We start from the raw sequence: 18,282 nt of genomic DNA, 5'->3' as shown, positions 1-18,282 counted from the left end.
GGGGGTGTGGGTATGGGTATGTGTATCTATATTTATGTATCTGCATTTACCATTTGATCTAGCAATCCCAATTCTAGGATTCTATCTCAAATATATATTTACAAAAATATGAAGTGACATATGGACAAAGTTTTTATTGGGGCATTATCTGTATTCATAAAGGACTAGAAACCATCCGAATGTCCATCTCTAAGGGGACAGGTTGAATATACTAGGACACATCCACATAATGGTGCACTGCATAATAGCAAAAAGAGATAAGAAAGATCTGCTGATATTGGAGGGAAGTTCAAGGACACATGGTTGAGTGAAAAAACAATATGCAGCTCAGTATGCAGTGTGTATAACATGCTACCTTTTGTCTTAAAAAGGGATGAAATAGAGGGGTGTGTGTGTGTGTGTGTGTGTGTGTGTGTGTGTATGCACTCATTTATATTCTTAAAAAGAAACATTGGAAGGATAAACCAAAAACTAACTGAAATGGTTACCCATAGCGTGAGGAATGGAAGCAAGACTAAAAATATACCTTATGGGCCAACCTCGTGGCGCACTCGGTAGAGTGCTGCGCTGGGAGCGCAGCAACGCTCCCACCGCAGGTTCGGATCCTATATAGGAATGACCGGTGCACTCACTGGCTGAGTGCCGGTCACGAAAAAAAAAAAAAAAAAAAAAGATATACCTTATGTAGTTTTGAATTTGGAAAGATTTCAATTACATAAATGTTTTACACAATTTAAAAAGTGAAATAAAAAGAAAAAAAAAAAGCAATCCCTAAAAGTTGAAAACAAACTGAAACAAATGGAGAATGAGAAGAGATTATTTTGAGGTGATGGAGAAGACACAAAAGTATTAAAATAATAATATTTTTCTTTCCTAAAAGATGGTTCTTCAATGTAAACAGATTACCTTGTTTTTACTACAGGTACCTGGTGGAGGGAAGCTGTGGAATTCCATTTTACTGTGAAGAATTGCTAAAAAATCTTGAGCATCACAGGGTACTCATTTTCCATCAAATGGAGTCTGAGGAAAAGACAGATGTGACCTGGAATAACCTGTTCAGTGAGTCCTGCAGTGAATGTTCTTTCTCACTCTGTCCTTCTGTGTAACTAAGTCCTCACGCAAGAATTGGCTGTTCCATAGGTTGCCTCCTGTAGGGTCAGAGGGTTTTGGGGAGGCAAGAAATGTTGGATCTGCATGTATTGAAACAACACAAATATGTACACGTAAATGTTAAATTAAAAAATCAAATACATTTTTTTAAAGTAAAAAAAAAAGAAGAAAAGGATATTGGATCTGATATTCCAAGTTGTAGAGAACTTAACATTGCCTGGTATTCACTGGACTGGGCTAAAGAATGTTTACCTATGATAGACATAAAAAAAACACTGAGAAATCTCAAGGACCCAAATCAGAACTGAAGGGGGACTTAGATGCTAGCTAGAAAAAAAAATTACTTGTTTTCTAGAGATAAAATTAGTAGTTTAAAGTGAATCATCAACAAGGTTCCCATGCTACAGAGACGTACAAGGGGATGAAACTTGAGATGACAGCATGAAGTAAACCAGCTGGAATATTTAGAAAAATAATTTTAGTGCAGGGAAAAGGGCTGCCTTTTCCTGAAAATCCCCCGTCTCCTGGGTGAATGAATGAAGCTCAGATGCCCCATATCCCTCCGTGAACTGTGTTGCAGCTGCATCTGATGCCTCTCACTTCATGTACAATCACATGACTTCAGGACCATGTGGCCAGTGTGGTCACTTCTGGAAGATACATGAGACGGTTGTCTGAGAGAACAGCAGGGTCCAAGTTAAGAATTTTCTTAAACAGAGGAACAAGAGACATAAGCTTGCTTTTTAAGGGATCAATTTTTTTTTTTTTCTTTCTGGGTGATTGTGATAAAAAAAACAGTTAGCTTTGCCTGGCCAAATTAGTTTTCTAGAAAGAAAGAATGAGAGAGAGAGAGAGAAAGAAAGAATGATCACAATAATGCGTCGAACTTTCAGAAGGAGAGAACAGAACTGTGGTTACTAGAGGTGGGAAAGGGAGAGGGGGAGGGGGGCTAGCGAGAAATTGGCTAATGGACACAAAGAATGATTGCATTGTGTAGTGATGAGCATGCTAATTATCCCGAGTTGATCGTCACGCATTGTACACAGCCATTGATATTCAACTCTGCCCCCCACAAATATGTATAATCAATCATTTTTCAATAATAAAAAAATAAAGTAACATGTTTCAATAAAAAAAATAATAAAATAAACAAATTTAAAAATTTTTTAAATCAGTTTTCTTTCTTTTCTTTTTTTTCTTTGGCAGCTAGCCAGTACAGGGATCAAACCCTGGATCTTAGTGTTATCATCACCATGCTCCCACCAACCAAGCTAAATGGCCAGCCCCCAAATTAGTTTTAAATATGGTAAAAAAGTCATTAAAAGACAATGACTGCTATGATCATTATTTTTAGACTAAATAGTACTGTTAAAATAATGTATTAGCCAATAAATTATGGGAAGGAAATATGTAAATATAAATACTGCAGAGCAATACTTTTTTCACATATTATATGGAAATAAATGATAATAAATAATACTATTTCCACATTTTACTCATTCAACAAACATTTATTCAGTGTTATGAGATGAGATTTTTTTTTTTTTTTTTGGGAGCTGGCCAATGTGGGGAACCAATGTTATGAGATCTTTTAAGACAATCAGGTGTCTTTCCTATTTAAAACCTGTCAGTGACAAGCAAACAGAAAGGACATTGTTGGGTGGGGAGGGAGGAGAGGAAGGAGGAAGGGAGGTTTTGGTAAGGGGCAACAATAATCAACCATAATGTATATCGACAAAATAAAAGTTAAAAAAAAAAACCCAAAAAACAAAACCTGTCAGTGTCTTCTGGGATAATGAAAAAATTTGAAGCTAAGGAGAGGTGCTAGTTACACAATATAGTGAATACACTAAATGGCACTAAATTGTGTGTGCTTTAAAATTGGTTAATTGTATGTTATGAGAATTTTACTTCAATAAAAAAACACAACTAAATATACTACATAATCCTAGACTGAATCCTATATTGGAAGAAAAAAGAATGCTAAAGGACATTATTGGTTCAACTGGCCAAACTGGAATATGGACAATAAAGTATTGTATCAATGTTGAATTTTTAAGGTGATAAGTGTACTCTAGTTATCTAAGAGAATGTTGTTATTCTTAGGAAATACAGGGTAAAGTATATGTGAATAAGGGGCATGATATATGCAGCTTAAGTTCAAATGCTTCAATAAAAATATGTACATATAGAGAAAACAAAAGATATAGCAAGTAAGGCAAAATGTTAACAGGTGAATTTGAGTAGAGTATGCCGTGTCTATCACCCTTTTATTTCTTTGTCACAACCGAATCACATTATGAGGTTATCCCATTGATTTATGTATCTACTGTTTACTGTCTGTCTCCCATGGTCAGAATGGGAGCTCCGTGAGGCAGAGAGTCTTGTACACTCCTGAATCTCCAGTCCTAGAATGATGCCTCTTAGCCTGAGGTACTCAGTTGGTATTGGTTGGGTAATGGGAAGAATGATCATCACAGCACTAGGTTGTGGAAGGGAAGGGAAATAAACAAGCATAAAAGAGCATGGACCATGTCATACTCTTGCGCCCCACACTCTTACCACCAACACACACACACTCACACATACACACACACTCACATCTGGCACCTTTTTAGTATGCTGCCCTTTCTTGGCTTTTCTGATCCCACACTCTTCCTATTCCCCTCCCTTACCTCTCTGACCAGCCCTCGGCTGCTCCTTGGCTCTCTCTTTGGATCTGCTCCTCCTATGAGACATTATTTTTTTATTTTTTTTATTTTTTGTCTTTTTTGTGACCGGCACTCAGCCAGTGAGTGCACCGGCCAGTCCTATATAGGATCCGAACCCGCGGCGGGAGCGTCGCTGCGCTCCCAGCGCCGCACTCTCCCGAGTGCGCCACGGGCTCGGCCCGAGACATTATATTTTTAACCCTCTTTGCCAGCTCAGTACTCTCTCTCCAGTGGTTTTCACTTATGCACCCATTCCCCAGTTTTAATGTGTGCATGTGTGCAAAATCGCCCATGCTAACCTCACTCTTAATTCCAGAAATTGTAAATACAGATTTCCAATTTCCAATTGGACTATCCCATAGATTCCCTCAAACTCAACACATCTAAAACTTAATGCATTATCCTTCATCTCAAACTGTACCTACTCCCATATTCCCCAGCTTGATTAATGGTATCATTCATGTCTCTCTCATTTCCATTACTATCTTGCTTAGGCCCTATTTCCTTAATATCTTTAGTATTTGCTTTCTCTCCTTGCTGTAGCACTTACCTGGTTCTATCCATCATCACTTCTTGATATCCCCTGGTTAGGTTCATTTTTTTTTTTTTTTTTTTTTTTTTGGCAGCTAGCCAGTATGAGGATCCAAACCCATGACCTTGTGTTATGAGGCTGCGCTCTCACCAGCTGAGCTAACCGGCCAGCCCCTGTAGCTTCTTACATAGTCTTCCCTGTCCTATTCTCTGCCTTCTCTCATATGCTGCTTCCAGTGTTACTCTCCTAAAAACAACTGGTTGGATTACCACTATCTCCCCTTCAGAAATCTGTGATATTTCCCCATTGTCTAAAAAGTCCAATCCTCAGAGTATGGTATTATATGACCCCCATACTCTGCTCCAAAACTAGCTCTCCAAATACATTTCCCTCAGCAGCACTCCAGCACTCCACACACTGCACTTCAGCTCCACTGGTTAGCTCACACTCCCCTGACTCGCTGAGTACCCCGAGGCTCTTCGCCCTTGCATTTTATCTCCCCTTCAATTTCTGCTCAGAATACCCCATCATCCTTCAAGCATCAATCAAAATACTTTCTCCTTTATGAAACCTTTCTGAATCCACCAAGTCTGAATTAATTGTTCTTCTCTGTTCCCATAACGTATTCTTCTTTGCTCATTAGCTCTTAAGTCACTCTTCCTGGTATTATGATTAGTTACTTATATATATATGCCCCTGTAGATTTTAAGCTTCTTGAGGGCTGGAAGTATATGCTATTCACTATTATATCCTTCACAGGATATGATGCATAAAAAGTCCTTACTACGTGTGTGCTGTATTGACACAGCCTCTCTGCTGCTTGCTGTTTGCACCCAATCACATGGCATTCACTCACTGCCTGGTCTAGCTCTTTGTGTACATGACTAATTATCCAGAAAATGAGGAACTTGGTTATGTTTACCTTCATATTTCCATCTCACCTATCATAGTGTCTTGCAGCTACCAAGTATTACTTGAATGACTGAAAGGATAAATAAATAATACATTATGGAGTACAAGGAGACCAGATTACTAGGCAAGTTCACTCTTCAAACCTCACCATTTTAAATATCTCTTTCTGATAGTAGCCACGTCCTAGCCCTAATTAGAGTACAGTCTCCTACAGAGTGTGTGTATCTGACAATGAGTAGGTGAATGTGCATACAAGTATATGTTACTATATTCTATACAATATATCCTGATAATCTGACTGTGAATCAAATTTTTGTAGAACTGTGTATCCTATGGAAGACATCAACAGTGCCAGTCTTTTTGGTTGGGGGGCTGGGAAGGGATGACAAAAGCTTTTTGAGTAAATTTAGATTTTCATATGTAAGTTTTACTTAAAACAAGATATTCCAGAGTATTTGGTGAGCCAACACACATCCCTGCCCATTCTTTTTCACCAGAGATCCATCTCAAAATTGATTGGAAAATGAGACTTTATAAGATAGTAACTTTCAACTTTTCTTCTCCTTTATCACCCTGTAGAGAATTTCACTAAGCCGACAGAGGTCTTAAACCTATTTGCTGTCACTACTGAGGACAGAAATGAAGTCTGTAACCTTGCAAGTGGTGTGAGACTGAAAAACTTGTCACCACCAGCATCATTAAAAGGTAAGAAAATTTGACCTGGTATTCATTTTCTCATACCTAGACTTCACTTTTGCTTTCTCTAGGATGAAGATCTAAAAAAGGAGGAAGAACATAGCAGCATAGGTTGTTTGTCTGTTTTATATTACCCCAGGCAGACGGAAGGCTCCAGGATAGGCTTGGCTTGTCTACTTCCAATTAGTAGCCACCTTCCCCCTGTCCCCTTTGCATATTCTGGGGTCTGATTTGAACAAAGGTTTATTCACTTGCATAAAAAAGAATGAGGTATAGTACATTTCTAATTAAACAGAAACCAAATAATGAGGGAGAAAAATCTAATACTGAAACATTTTCTGCCATCTACTTTTATACGAAAAAAATAACAAGGGAGTATATATCAGCGATGTATTATTATTCTTTTAAAGAAAAATGACTTTTTAGCAATGTTCTAGTATGCATCCATCTCCAACCCATGGCATCCATAAGATAGACTAGTTTAGCTTTTACTGTGTTTTGTGGACAAATTGAAAGTTCCCATCTTGTCCCTAATGGAGAAACATCCTGATCAAAATGCCCAGGAAGCTACATGAGCTATGATACTCAAGCTTGGATGAACAGTTAGGATAGGAGTTATAAACTCTCTGACACTGGTTATGACATAGAGATGATAATGTATGTCACGAGAATAAATGAATCTCAGGGCAAAAAGAGAGAAGCTTTACTGCGAGGAGTTTCCCGGAGAAAGAGGAGTGAGTGAAGAAGACGGAGAAGGACCAGCTGGAAAAGTCAACAACAAACAGGAGTGGAGGCCCTGCTCCTCACTACTGTGGCTACAGTGACCGCTCCTCTGCTCGTACACCCTTGCCACACTTTAACACCAAATCAGAACATCTTGAAATCCATCTTATTTTTGTCTGGTCATTGTGGCTTGTGTCGTTTTAGACCATAGGTCTGCATCTGTTGTACTCCCAACACAAGTGCTATCCATGAATTAGGTTCTAAACAAATACTTCTTTTGACTTTGTGTGGCTGGGTTTCTGTGAACAAGAACTATAGAGCTGGGCGGCTGTCCACCTCTGGGATGGATCTGATCAAGACAGGTAACTCGCTCCCTCTCCTGTGTCTTTCCATGCGCAGAAATCTCTCTGGTCCAGCTGGATAGCATGAGCCTCTCCCTCCAAATGTTGGTGAGATGTGCCGCCATCACTGGTCTGACCTTCACCACGGTGTTACTATTTGAGATTCTCCCGTGCTGGAACATGAAGATGATGATCAAAGCCCTGGCAACACTAGTGGAATCTAACATTTTCGATTGCTTCCGGAATGGCAAGGAACTTCGAATGGCCCTGAAACAGAATGCAGCCTCATTTGAGGTGAATTATCGCTCCTTGTCTCTGAAGCCCAGTGAAGGGATGGGTGAGTAGTCCCTGGAAGTGACCCATATTTCCCCTGAAAGGCACATCTAGATCAAGAATGGATGTACTTTAGGTTGCAGAAGCTGATTTGTTGCCCACTGCCTGGCTGAAAACCTTTTTCTGTTCTCACTAGCTCACGGTGAAGAAGAAGAGCTTCGGGAACTGGAAAGCGAGGTGATCGAGTGCCACATCATTCGATTCTGCAGGCCTATGATGCAGAAAACAGCCTACGAGCTGTGGCTCAAGGACCAGAAGAAAGCCATGCACTTGAAATGTGCACGATTTTTAGAAGAAATTGCACACAGATGTGACCACTGCAGAAGCGGGGACTTCATTCCCTATCACCACTTCACAGGGAACATTCGGCTCAACACTTTGGACCTGGATACCATCAAGAAGATGGCTAAATCCCATGGATTTGAAAGTAAACTTACGTTATTTTTAATTAATCTTAACTATTCTTGGGAAATCTGGAGACTAAGATCTAGAAAGAGTGGGTCTGCAGCTTGAGGGTTTTGAGTTCCCCTGAGGGCTTGAGCACTGGAAATGGTGAGAGGCCAGTGTCATGAGCCAGCTGGGAAGGGACCAGTCAGGGAAGGAACATGCAGCTGAGTCTAGCCAAGCCAATCTCACCTTGAGACTGTCGGGAAGGGTTTGGGGATAAGGGGCTCTGGGAAATGGGGTGTACCAGAGCTCAAATTAAAATGTCCTGCTTAATTCACACCAAGGGTTGGAATGTACGGGGGCTGGGGGCATGGTCTGACATGATGAAGTAGCCAGGCGGGAGGTAGGCCCCAGTTTTGTGTGTCCTCTAACAGATTCCAGTAAAGACCCCTTACCAGGCTTGAGGTAATAAAGGAAACAACCAGCTTGAGGAGGGCACACAGTACCTCACCAGTTCTTGCCCAAGAAATCTCCTTACAAATGTTGGCCCTTTCCACACTCTTCCTCATTCTTAAGTCTTGGATCTGGATGAAAGACCCAACATTATAATTGATTCTCAGCTATTTCCTTTGTAAATTCTGTATACCCATCACTTTGGACTGCAGCGTTGACTGTATCTTGCTGCCTTGGTACAAATTTCAATTTCAACATCATGTCATGTACATACTTTTTAAATAATAATAATAATATTAAAAACATTTCCAATTTTGGAAAAATACAATGCATGAGGGAAAATGTAATAAATGCTAGTAATGAACATTAGATTCAGCTACATGTACATTCCTCTGACATCTTTCCTGCCCCAATGGGGTGAAACTACTGATGAAATCTCATCTTCTTATTGTCCAAGCCCTCAGAGAACTTGAAATCCTCATGGTCCAGACCCTAAGGCTCTGAAACTAAAGCCTGATTTCTTTTCTGGGAGGGCAGCTTGGCTGGGTAAGGGTCTCTCATGGATCAGATATAACCCACCTATGAGGAAAAGCCAATCTGAAGCCACTTTAAGTTCTTCCCAGGAGTGCCCTTGGGAGTGTAAGAAGACCCCTACAAGTGGACTGCTAGAACAAAACAGGGCTAAAGGGGCCAGCAGAGGAGAGCTGAAGAGGGTGCATTGCCTGAATCAAGGGAGCTTCAGTGAAGGATCCCAAAGCAGGGCCACATTCAAAGAGCCCTGAATGAAAGCATCAAGAGGAGAGAGTTGAGGGAAAGAGAAAAGAATATTCCAGACTGTGTGGGATCAGTGAGTCTCTCACACACACACACACACACACACACACACACACACACACACACACACACACACACACACACATTTACATATACAAATATACTGTATATACTATTTATGTATGACATTTTATTTTGGGGGGTAAAATAAGCTAAAATAAGCTGGCAGAAAGGTCAGTCTGAGCAGTGGGCCTTCAGCAGGCTGGCTCGGGTCATCAAAGAAAACAATTTCAGTTATTTTTGGATTCTCCAAAATTTATTGGAGAATCCAAAAAACTGTGGCAGTTTAGCTCTGGAGCAAACGTGATCAGATGTCTCTGAATAGTGTCTGCTGGTATCCTTTCATCAACACCTGCATCTGAGAGAGATCAGAGCTTTACTATTTCTCTTAGAAGTTTGAACAGGTAAAAAATTCTATCAACTAGACAAATTATAAATAAAGACTATTTTTTAGTTTACTAAAACTTTTATCACAAAAACAGTAATCCAGGACCCACTCTCCCCACACATCTTCAGTAATTCTCTCTTGGGCAAACATTTTTAACTCAGCTGTTCTGTCTAGTCATTACCTCCATATACTAAAGGGTGTGTTAATATCACTTTTTAAAAAAATCAGATTCTGACATTATCTGTTTTCTTCTTTGTATGGTAGATGAGAATTTAACTCTGTTTTTACCACTCTTCAGCACTTCTCCCCCATATTGTTATATTATTAGCATTTGATAATGAAGTATTCACATTACTAAGACCGTGTAAATGTTGTCCATTACAGAACCAAATAATAAACCGTGAATAGATTTCTTAACAAATGTTTATTTTTCCTAGAGTTTCTAGGAAATTTTTCTTTTGGCAATGTCTTCCTTATAATATTCTGTTTCAATCTTGACTGGATACTTTATCCATTATTCCCAAAGTGTGGAGTATGACCTTTAGGTAATACTGGTCAAGGACATAATTGGAGGAGATTCCACAACACTGTGTTAGATATAAATCAGATAGTAAGGAAGGCTTATTCCCTTTTTCCCTCCCGGGCTTTCTCCTTCCGCTTTTTCCATCCACTTACCAATGACCACTCTTCTTACTCCTTTGTCTTCCAGAAATGCATTGAAATCTCATTCAACATTTCATTTACTGGTTCAACAAATGTTTATTAAGTTTCTACTATGTGCCAGACACTGCTCACTGCTCTAGTCACATCAGTGAATAAAATAGCATCCCACTAGGGAAAAATAGACAATGCAGGAAAAAAAGAATAAAGAAGTGAAATGTATAGTATAAGTGATAAATTCCATGGAGAAAGACAAAAAAGAATGTTATGTAGGACAAGGGGGATTAGTAGTGCACAGCCATTAGGGTAGCCCCACTGAGAAGTGAAATTTGTGTAAAGACAGAGGAGTAAGGGATTTGCTGTGTGGATGGCTGGGGAAGAGTATTCTAGGCAGAGGCAATAGCCAGTGCACTGGCCCTAAGACAGGAAAGTGACCCCTACCATTCTATACATTGTGGGTTTGTGCTTTAAAAAATTATTTTATTCTCATTTAATAGGGAAAAATGTCTTAGACCTTGAGAGACAAGAGACAAACACAAGCGGTAAGTCTGACACCTTGAACTTGAAGTCCTGTTTCTAGGCCTTTGAAACCAGGGGGGTGATGAATAGGTGGTATCTTTGCTTTTCTTCATTTTTCTGAGAACCTACAAGCATTTTGTATTGTATCTTTTTTTCTTGTGATTTTTACAGATGCTCTTTATCATAGGAAACTCTTAATATAATATCTCCTTTGTAAATGAAAAAAATTAAGAACCAGAAATAATATGACTCACTCATGGGGTAAATAATATAATGATAAAGAGGATATCTTATATACCCTGATGTTATTTGCTTTATCTAGCCAATATTGCTTTTCTCTCCATCTCATTCTATCACCATTACAATTTGAAACATAAAAAATACATAGTATATTGAAAGAGAAATAGCATTTTATTTTTATTCATTTCTTTTTTAACAAACGTGCTTTTATGCAGCAAATATTTATTGAGCATCTACTACATGCCAGGAAGTGATGTAGATACTGGGACTACACGGTGAAAATGATAGTCATGTATCTACTCTCATAAACTTGAAATTACTAAATTTATTTCTCTCTCATGTAAAATGCTAGCCTTATCACTGGGACAAATATGGAAGCTTCATGATCATCGGGGACTTTGGTCCAAAATAGCTGCTGGAGAAACTGGAGGGAAGGAATAATGAGAGGGTATTGCTTAATGGGTACGAAGTTTACGTTTAGGATGACAAAAAAGTCTTGGACATAGATAAAGGTAGTGGTCACACAGCACTGTGAATATAATTAATTCCATGCAACTATATGTTTAAAACTGCTTAAAATACAATCCTTATGTTATATATATTTTATCACTGTAAAAAATTATTTGTGGGAGCTAAAAATAAATAAATAAATATACAAACGAACGGTGGGGCAGGGAAAGAAGACACAACAATCACAACAATTCCTTGAACTTTTTAAGACAAGTGAACAGATATGATGTCAATGGGTGGGAGTGGGGAGAGGGAGGGGGGAAAAGAGGAACCGGTAAAGAGACACGAAAATCAACTACATTGTATATTGATAAATTAAAATAAATAAAATAAAATAAAATAAGATAAAAAACACATGTTCATTAAAACAAAAACAAAATAGATGCTGGAGCTCTGCCCATCATATTCATATTTTAATGTCAGAACAAGGTAAAAGAAGCAAAAAAATGAAAGGGTTGTTTCCTCCCTTTGAAGGAATTTTATAGAAGTCCTACCCAATATTTCCTCTTACATCTCACTAGAACTTAGTTGCATGACCACATCCAGTTGTAGGAGAGGCTGGAAAATGTAGCTGCCCTGAATAAAATCGAGTTCTATTACTAAGAAGAAAAGGGCTAATAGAAGTTGGAGTTGGAAACCAGTAGTTTCTGTCACAAAGATCTGAATCTTATTTTTAAAAACTTAATCTGTCTTTTCTATAGAAACATATTGAAAAGAATAAGAATAGAAGGGAGATCAGTTTTTTGCAGCTGTCCAGATAAAATTTTGGCAATGGACTAGGATGGTTCTATGGTGAAGATGAACATAGATTCAGATATGTTTTTGAGTAAAGTCAATGGGACTTTCTTTTTTATTTATTTATTTATTTATTTATTTATTAAAAGATGACTGGTAAGGGGATCTTAACCCTTGACTTGGTGTTGTCAGCACCACACTCACCCAATGAGCTAACCGGCCATCCCTATGTAAGATCCAAACCCATGGCCTTGGTGCTATCAGCACCACACTCTCTCGAGTGAGCCACGGGCTGGCCCGTCATTGAGACTTTCTGAAGGATTGAATGGGAACAGAGTTAGGGAAAGAGAAGGTGCAAACAGATTATTGCCTAGATCTTTGACTTGAGAGAATGGATAAACAGCAGTGATGCTTACTAAGATACGAAAGACGTAACTGGGTGTAGGTTTATGGAAATAAGATTCAAGAACTCTGTTTGAATCATGTTAATTGTTCAATACCAAGTGGCAGTTGCCAAGGGGGCATATGGATATAGGTCTGTCATTAAAGTAGATGTCAGGGCTTATAGATATAAAATTTAAAGTCACTGGCATATGGATGAAATTTAAAGTCATGGGTTGATGAAATTACCTAGGGAGAAATTGTGGATGGAAAAGGGAGCTCAGGACCAAACTGAAGCTTATCAACACATAGAATGTTGGCAGAGGAGCAGGAACCAGTTAAGTGGGCAGCCAAGGAGGAAGGGAAACAAGGGAACGCGTGTAACAAAAGCCAGTGAAAAGAGATAGTGATTAATTGTATTAATGCTACTGAGAGGTGTAATCAAATGCACACAAAGATGTCACCTTTGGATTTGGCAACATGGTGGTCCCTGGTAACCTTGATCAGAGCAGTTTTAGAGGCATAAGGGGATAGAGGCATAATTCAATATATTCAGCTTCTAGTCACTAAGGATACAATAAACAGGAATCTAGCAGAAGAGGTGGACAAATTGATCCCTATATGTGTGATAAGGACTGTGATAAAGGTCTGCACATGGGTTTATGGGCACACATAAGTTGAGGCACTTATTCTATGGGGGCAAGGGCACAGAAGGCTTTCAGAAGAAGGTGATAAGTTCTTAGATGCTCGAACTGCATTACTGTAAAGTAAAAGACCTGTGGAGTAACTCAGTAGCCTTGGAGCTAGAAGACCTATGTTCTAGTCTTACCTCTGCCACTAACAGATACGTGCTCTGAGAGAGGTTTCTTCCCTCTCCCTGGATGGAGAAATGGCTGGAGCAGGCAATTATCATTTGCTTTCTGCTATAAGATTATGAAATTTCCTAACCTATTAAAGTCTGATTAGACGGAAGTGTTTAAGTTCAAGATTCTCTGCCCTTTAGTTAGCCTTTTGGGCAATTTCATTTAAGTATCTTTATTTCTTCACTAGAAACTGATGTCATTTTCTTCAGGATTGTTAATTAACGGTTGTAGTTAGTACAGGGTATATTAGTTAGGATAATGTTACCAGCTCCAATAAACCCCATTCAGTGGCTTAACACAATAGAATAATAGTTTATTTCCTGCTCACGTAAAAATCCTATGAAATTTTTGACAAATGGCCTTGCATGCAGTTAGTCAGTGACCCAGGCTCCTTCCAACTTGTGGTTTTGCTGTCCCTTAAGGCCTCCGAATGATTTGTTTTCCTGTGGAAGGACAGGGTAGAGAAGACACATAACCACCTCAGCCAAGAGGTGACTTATGTCACTTCTGATCTAATTCCATTGTGAGAACTAATCATGGCTTCACTGAAAACACAATGGGGCCTGGGAAATGGAGTTCCTGGCTGGGCAGCAACGACTCTATTGTGAAAAGGGAACAAGAGTCTCTGGCAGATACCAGACATCTCCACTACAGGGAACATTTCAATGACCCAAACAGCTCATTTGTTTATTTGTTTTCTAGTTGAAGAAATGAACATCTTTTCCAAAGCAAAGATTCCTAAGAAATCTGAGTTTTGTCCTGAAAATCTCAGGTACGGGCATATATAATTGTTAAGGAGGTAGAGCATGAACAATCGTCATTAAATTCAAAACACTGTTACAAATATTTGTGTGGTCAGTACTTTTGGCCTCTTAGGTCCACATGGGAAAATGCTGGGAGGTAATATGCATGGTGAGTTTAGTCAGTAGGATCTACATTAGGTTTTATTATCTTGCTCTTTCATTAGTTTTTGAAGCTATTTTCATATCCAAAGCTAGACTATATTTGTAAGTTATTACTCCTATTTATTTCCGCATTTGGACAGTCTTGAAGAAAAGAAAGCAAAGATTTTGAATTTCTTTGACACCGTTATAACAAGAATGAAGATATCTGAGGAAGACATCATCCCTCTAGAGTCTTGCCAGTGTGAGGAGATCCTAGAAACTGTCGTCTTGCCTCTGGCCCACCATTTTCTGGCTTTGGAAGAAAACAACAAAGCCTTATATTACTTCCTAGAAACTGCATCTGCTTATCTCATCTTGGGTGATAACTATATGGTAAGCTGTTTCCACCCAGACCTCCTCCACCCAAGAGACAACATATAGACCACAGAGCCAGAAAGGAAGCTCCACTGTGCTTTTTTATTACTTCATGTTCTTGATTCCTACCAGCAACCCTTTCCTTTGAAAATGACATTGCTCAGAGGGGAAATGATCTAAGATTAAAAAGAGAGTTGGAACAAAGTGCAACTAGCATTATACATCATTTAAAATATTGCTACCTTTAGAAACTTACCATGAATTGTCTACCTGTATGGGAGGTAAGAGGTAATGTCTCATTCCCAAAATGATGCCTAGAGGACTTTTAGTATCAATGCTTCAGTTACAGCATAGACTTCTTCAGTAGTGTCCCAGTGGCATTTGTCCTCTGTCATCCCCAAATACCTGTGAGCACAAAATACCTATCTGGTTTTAATCTTGTGATCCCCAAAAAGCTCACCCACATTCATCTTCGTGCAATTTGTGCTACGTCATCATACATACCTTTAGATCACAAAAGCACTAGGATATTTCTCTAGGATAGTTGTAACTAAGGTTCCAGGGCAATATGCCCCTAGAAATGAGGTGATTTAATACATATTATGAAATAAAACGAATGTATTGCTAAGAAAATTAGGAAGCACTGAGCTGAATACAGCTAAATAAGTTTCTTTACTGTAGATATTTCAGAGCCTTTGCTATGCTATGACATGTATGAATCTCTTAGAGGACAGAGAAGGGGAAGGATCGGGCTAAGACTGAGGCAGACTATGTTTCTCAAACTTATTTGACTTTAAATCACTTTTCATGGAGCAGCTGTCTGGACTAACCTTTCACGGATTCCCTTGAGGAAATGTCTTTCTGGGCCTTGCTTCAATCTGACTCCAGCAAGTTTGGGGGAGGGTTTCACATACCTGAGTAGTCATGTCTCAAGTCTTTCGTGCCCACACTGGTGGTCTGTCCCATATTTTACAGTTGCTGTTAATCATAGCAGCCTCATCAACCCTCATAACTTAGATTTATATAAAATTTACAAGTTAAACTGCTAAAAATGTCAGTAAGCCCTGTTCTCTCAAGTATTTATGTTAAGAACGAAAGTCTCTGGCATATATCATGCATGTGTTGGGGGTGCTCATGGGAATGTGCCCAGTGAGTTCCAGGAAGAGGAAGTTCAGGTAGTCCCAGGGGCTGACTTTCTAAAACCTGTGCATACTTATTTCACTCCACAAGGAGTAGTGAATGATCAGGAAGACAATGACTGGAAGCAGAGCCGCAGTGCAAGATGCCAGAATGTGCCATTTGCACCCCCTCTCCCATCAAAGAAAATCTGGTGGGACTGGGGCTGGAGGCCAAGTCATCCTGGTTGCCTCTTCTTGCCTCCCACACATACCTCTTAGCCTGCATGAGACTTGGAGATACTGCCTCACCTTATTTTACTCTTCAAGTCTCATCTTGCCCTGGTGTTTACCTGTGCCAAGGCTCACCCGTCGAATGATATCAGGAGGTTGAGGATGAAGTGAGGAGAGTTATTTAAGGACTTACATTCCTCTTCTGCCTTCTAAAGATGGGTCTGGCAAAGGAAACTTGGGTGGCTTGTAACTCATTTCAAAAGTAGAGACCAGCTTCTCAGAGATGTGGGGATACAGTCAGTGGGTACGTTGTTGGAAATAGGTTGGGGGTGGAATTACTGAGAGGAGGAAATTGCCCTGAGGAAAACTTCAGGTAAGGCAACTTATGTGACAGCATGAGGAAAGGTGAAAACTGACAGATTCATCCTCTTGATGGAGTAATATAGCAGACTCAGGTAAGCATGAAGGTGCAAGGCTTTACCCACCCAGCTCCTGTCTAGAGTTTGGAGGCCCATTCTAATCCGTGGAGCTGGGGAGAGAGGTGGATGCAGTGCCTGGAGTGACTCCTGCTTTTCTTCCTTCAGTAGAGTCTGGGGCAGTGGCCCCTCTGTGTTCTGGATCGCTGCCGACTAACACTTTTCTACTCTTTGTGCTGTGTTCAGGCATATGTGTATTTGAATGAGGGAGAGAGGTTGCTGAAAACTCTCAGGAAGGAAGGATCCTGGAGTCACACTTTTGAGTCTGCCACCTTTTATAGCCTCAAAGGTCAGGTAAGAAACCATTAAAAACATAAATTAATCTGTTATTTGCTTGGGGCCTTTCCACAGAAGCAGAAATCATTCCTATACTTGCTGCATTCTCTTCCCAGCCTCCACCACGGATTCCTATCCAAGACTCTAGAACCCCAGCCCCCAGACTCAAAACTCCTCACCATCACTTACCAGCAGCAAATCTTCCCTGTCCCTAGGTTGACATCTTTATGAAATATTTTTGTAACAACCTTTAAAAATGGGTAAACATTTTCTCAGATGTAGATGGTGCACAACCAAGATGCTAAATCCTTGTCATTCAGCCATCCTTCATGCATACATCCAGTAAACATTTACTATTATGCCAGGCATAGGATTTTGTTTCTGGGCCACAAATTATTTCTTCAGCTAAGAATCCCCCAAATATGTATTGTTGGAAGCTACCAGCTAAGTCCAGAATCATTTTTTTCCTCTTTCCTCTCTTCCCCTCCCACCTCCCTGTAGGTCTGTTTCAATATGGGCCAGATGGTGCTTGCCAAGAAAATGCTGAGGAAGGCCCTGAAGCTCCTCGACCGAGTCTTTCCTTACAGCTTAATGTCCCTGAGTCTCCATACCCATGTTGAGAAAAACAGACATTTTTCTTATTTGAAGCAGCAGGCCAAAGAGAGTTCACCTCCAGGGTAAGGGAAGGAGCTGGGGAAAGCTGAGTGTCTTATCTCACTCCCCAGAGGAGAGAGACCTACACCTAATCCAACTCAGCCCTCAAAGCCCAGGCCTCAGTCTCAAGGGGGCGCAGGACTCCTGCTTGGCTCTGACTACTCACTGGTGGGGGAGGGGGGCAAGCGTGGGGGGTGCTCCCAGGCCAGGTCTGAATTGCCCCAGAGCACTTCACAGGCAGCTTTTGTCAAAGGAAGTTCAGATGACAAAAAAATGAGTGATCCCTTTGCAAGGTAAGCTCCAGCACCCCTCCCTACTCATCTAGTCCACTGACATCCCTGGCCACCCATGTTCCAATAGGAGCCCGCACCTCTGCTCCTGGAACCTCAGTCACAAGACTTCTTCCATGCAGTGCTAAGACACTGGATACTGTCACTGCCCCAAAGAAAAATAGCAGACCCCAAAGACATCTGGCAAAGGACAAAATTCCCCATCCATCTATGCATCTCCTATGGATGTGGATTACATGGGGTTATCCATTGGTCAAAATTGTACTTTAAGATTTGTGCATTTCAGTGTAGGTAACTTTTATCTATAAAAGAACTATAAAAAATAACAAGGGTTAGGGGAAACAATGAGTGGAGAGGTAGATGAAATAAGAATGTTAGCAGTCGCTGAAGCTAGGTTTGGATACAACTCTTTAATTTGCTCCATCTATGTTTGAACTTTTCCATAATAAAAGTTTTAAAAAATAGTCCACCTATCTAGCAATTCATACCAAGGGGGATTCCACCTTGCTGGGGATCTGGAGAGTTGAAAAGACCGTCTCTTCTATGTAAGGAGAGGTCAGTAGCAATATTCCTAAAGGTTCTGCCTAAGATACAAATGTCTATTCCTATGAGCAAGTTGCTATAACTCTTTTACAATCCTATCAAAAACT

General features: G+C 40.0%; 1 protein-coding gene across 1 annotated transcript in view; it reads left to right on the top strand.

Annotated features, from left to right (window-relative positions):
• ADCY10 (adenylate cyclase 10) overlaps window positions 1-18,282 on the top strand; it is a 68,539-nt gene that overhangs the window by 31,693 nt on the left and 18,564 nt on the right. The window contains exons 17-24 of the mRNA XM_063106503.1: window positions 923-1,059; window positions 5,845-5,970; window positions 7,084-7,362; window positions 7,495-7,785; window positions 14,031-14,100; window positions 14,374-14,605; window positions 16,599-16,706; window positions 17,190-17,365. Of these exons, the coding sequence (XP_062962573.1) occupies window positions 923-1,059; window positions 5,845-5,970; window positions 7,084-7,362; window positions 7,495-7,785; window positions 14,031-14,100; window positions 14,374-14,605; window positions 16,599-16,706; window positions 17,190-17,365 (1,419 nt within the window). The remainder of the gene's footprint in view (window positions 1-922; window positions 1,060-5,844; window positions 5,971-7,083; window positions 7,363-7,494; window positions 7,786-14,030; window positions 14,101-14,373; window positions 14,606-16,598; window positions 16,707-17,189; window positions 17,366-18,282) is intronic.

This window comes from Cynocephalus volans, chromosome 8, assembly GCF_027409185.1.
Source record: "Cynocephalus volans isolate mCynVol1 chromosome 8, mCynVol1.pri, whole genome shotgun sequence".
Lineage (NCBI taxonomy): Eukaryota > Metazoa > Chordata > Mammalia > Dermoptera > Cynocephalidae > Cynocephalus > Cynocephalus volans.
This window is presented reverse-complemented; position numbering and strand designations above follow the sequence as displayed.